At 31.8% G+C, this 2,287-nt stretch overlaps 1 protein-coding gene across 1 annotated transcript in view; it reads right to left on the bottom strand.

Moving 5' to 3' along the window:
- Positions 1-1,446: 1,446 nt before the first annotated feature.
- The window catches only part of LOC107081729 (guanine nucleotide-binding protein G(I)/G(S)/G(O) subunit gamma-5-like), a 2,680-nt gene continuing 1,839 nt past the window's right edge, over positions 1,447-2,287 (bottom strand). Inside the window, exons 2-3 of the mRNA XM_015369942.1 lie at positions 1,674-1,816; positions 1,447-1,578 (exon numbers count right to left, since the gene is read on the bottom strand). Of these exons, the coding sequence (XP_015225428.1) occupies positions 1,691-1,816 (126 nt within the window). The 3' untranslated portion in view covers positions 1,447-1,578; positions 1,674-1,690. The remainder of the gene's footprint in view (positions 1,579-1,673; positions 1,817-2,287) is intronic.

Here is a 2,287-nt window from a genome sequence, read left to right as displayed (position 1 = left end):
TTAGAATACAATCACTTCGCGGGCTCGCGATTAAATGAAATGACGCTATCTTTCTTCTTAGATAAGCGTCTTCCACTGCGTAAATATATATATATGCGTAAATATATATATATGCGTAAATATATATATATGCGTAAATATATATATATATATATATATATATACAAATAAAATGTTTCTTATGCTATGGTCAGTAGTGTGTTAAACTTATAAATCTTTATTTTTTATTTTTTAGAAAACATATATCCACAAATGTAAATGGTTTAGTAGGTGGATTCCTCAGGTTTAAAGTAAACAGCTATTTCAACATAAGTTTTAAAATCCCTGGTTAGAGATACTTAAAAAATACATCTAAAACGCCTTCCTAGTTGAATTGTAATGGAAACATCTTTTTTTTTTACTCATATTTAATATCTTTTGTCATTCATAATCTTTAAGCATCACAGTTTTGATTTACTAATGCAAAACATAAAGCTTTGAGGGAAAATAACTAGTATGTTTTCTTGGTGTCAGATCAGCATTCAAAAACTGCATCACTTGTTTTCAGAATGAATGTAGAAGCTTAATTCAGACTAGTTTATCAGTACCAAACCAAAGAGTAAACACACTGGAGACATTATCCATGAAATCATCTTTAGACGATGTGCTTTTGTATTCCTCTGGAACAACTCAATCTACTTCACTGGATCTGATTGATTTTGCATTGCATAACATTCCTGCTGGAGGTGAACCTGCTTCTCCTCTTTTGCATTTGTCAAAAAGCTTAATTGCCGTGTCATATGGGAAAAGCCTCTCCTTTTAATTTATTTCATTTTGTTTACAGGGCTTTTGGCAAACTGCATTTCTAAGAGCTTCTAAATTTCACTTTTCTATAAAAGCGAGATTTCTAACAAGTATAGTCAAAAGGCTTCCAGCTACATCTTATCTAATATTTTAGCAACAAATAATTTAATGTCAGGGTGATTAAAATATATGAAACAACACTTTAATTTGGTAATTATTTTAAACCTCATAATTGTACAAGCAACTAAACCACAGAAAAAATAAAAGCTATAGCTGCCTTGTAAATTCTCCAGAGATGATGCTGTAATTTTGGAATATTTTCTATAACATTTTTTACAACCTAGGTCTCATTAAATTTTTTTTTTTTTCTCCACCAGATTAAAAAAATATTAATTGCATTAAACTTTCATTAAAACCTTTAGCTGGCCCGTCTACAAACTTCCCATGTAAAATGATTTCATCTAAAATATTCAAACTATTTAAAAGTTCAAAGAAAGCCTTGTAGCTATGAATTTTTTTAATTGTTTTTAAATACAAAAGTCCACAGCAATAAAGACCACTGATAGAAAAAGGCACAATTATTTACCCCCCAAAAAATAAATCACAGTGTGTGCCATAAAAAAAAAAAAAAAAAAAAAAAAAACCTAAAATTTTTCATTTTAATGTCACCAATAATAATAAATTGATTTTCCTGATACATCTTCAATGAGTTCTACGATTCCCGTGGCAGTATAATGGCTTGGCAAGTGGAGCAGTGCTGAGGTCAACATTTCCCTGGAGCATCTAAATGAAGGCCTGCAGGACACACAGAAGCAATTACTAAAAGGCACTACTTTCTAGACATACAAGTCATACAAGGTGCTTGTGTTATTTATGTAAGGCCTGCATACCAATAAAGATGACACTTTTACAAGAAGGAGCAGACTTTCTGTGGCCTGAAGGGGTTGGTGCTGGAGGACACTCCAGTCAGCAATGGATCCTGCAAGGCATTCTGCAGGCAAAACTGCTGCAGGTCCACCGCTGCTTGTGAAACCTTGAAACCAGAGAGGAATCAGGATAGTAATAAAAATTCAAATTAAAAACTGGGAGATTAAATAGAAATATAAAAAATTAAGGCAGAAACAATTAAATGGATCAATCGTGTTTAATCAATTATTCAGAAGTTTTGTAATAATTGGTAACTGAAGTATAGAGACATGCCATTAGCTGACAAAGCAACCCTCTTAAAAAATTAAATAAAAACAAAAAAATATATACATTTTGCGGTCAATACACTCTTTCCACAACTCCTCAAGTGGATACGTTTTAGTTTCACCGGGTTTTATTTAGTCAAAAGTCTTCTGAAAGAAGCCTTTGGCTATCCGATTATTGATTGATCAAAAAAATTATTTTTTCCAAAAAAAGTTAATCTACTGGACTTTTTTTCCAAGTTTGAAGACGTTTCGCTTCCCATCCAGAAAGCCTTTTCAATTCAAAATGTCAGAATAAGCATTGAGCTGGAAGC

Source organism: Cyprinodon variegatus, unplaced genomic scaffold (assembly GCF_000732505.1).
Source record: "Cyprinodon variegatus isolate N-32 unplaced genomic scaffold, C_variegatus-1.0 Scaffold39, whole genome shotgun sequence".
NCBI classification, from domain to species: Eukaryota; Metazoa; Chordata; class Actinopteri; order Cyprinodontiformes; family Cyprinodontidae; genus Cyprinodon; species Cyprinodon variegatus.
Note: the sequence above shows the minus strand (reverse complement) of the source record. Positions and strands in the feature narration are given on the sequence as shown.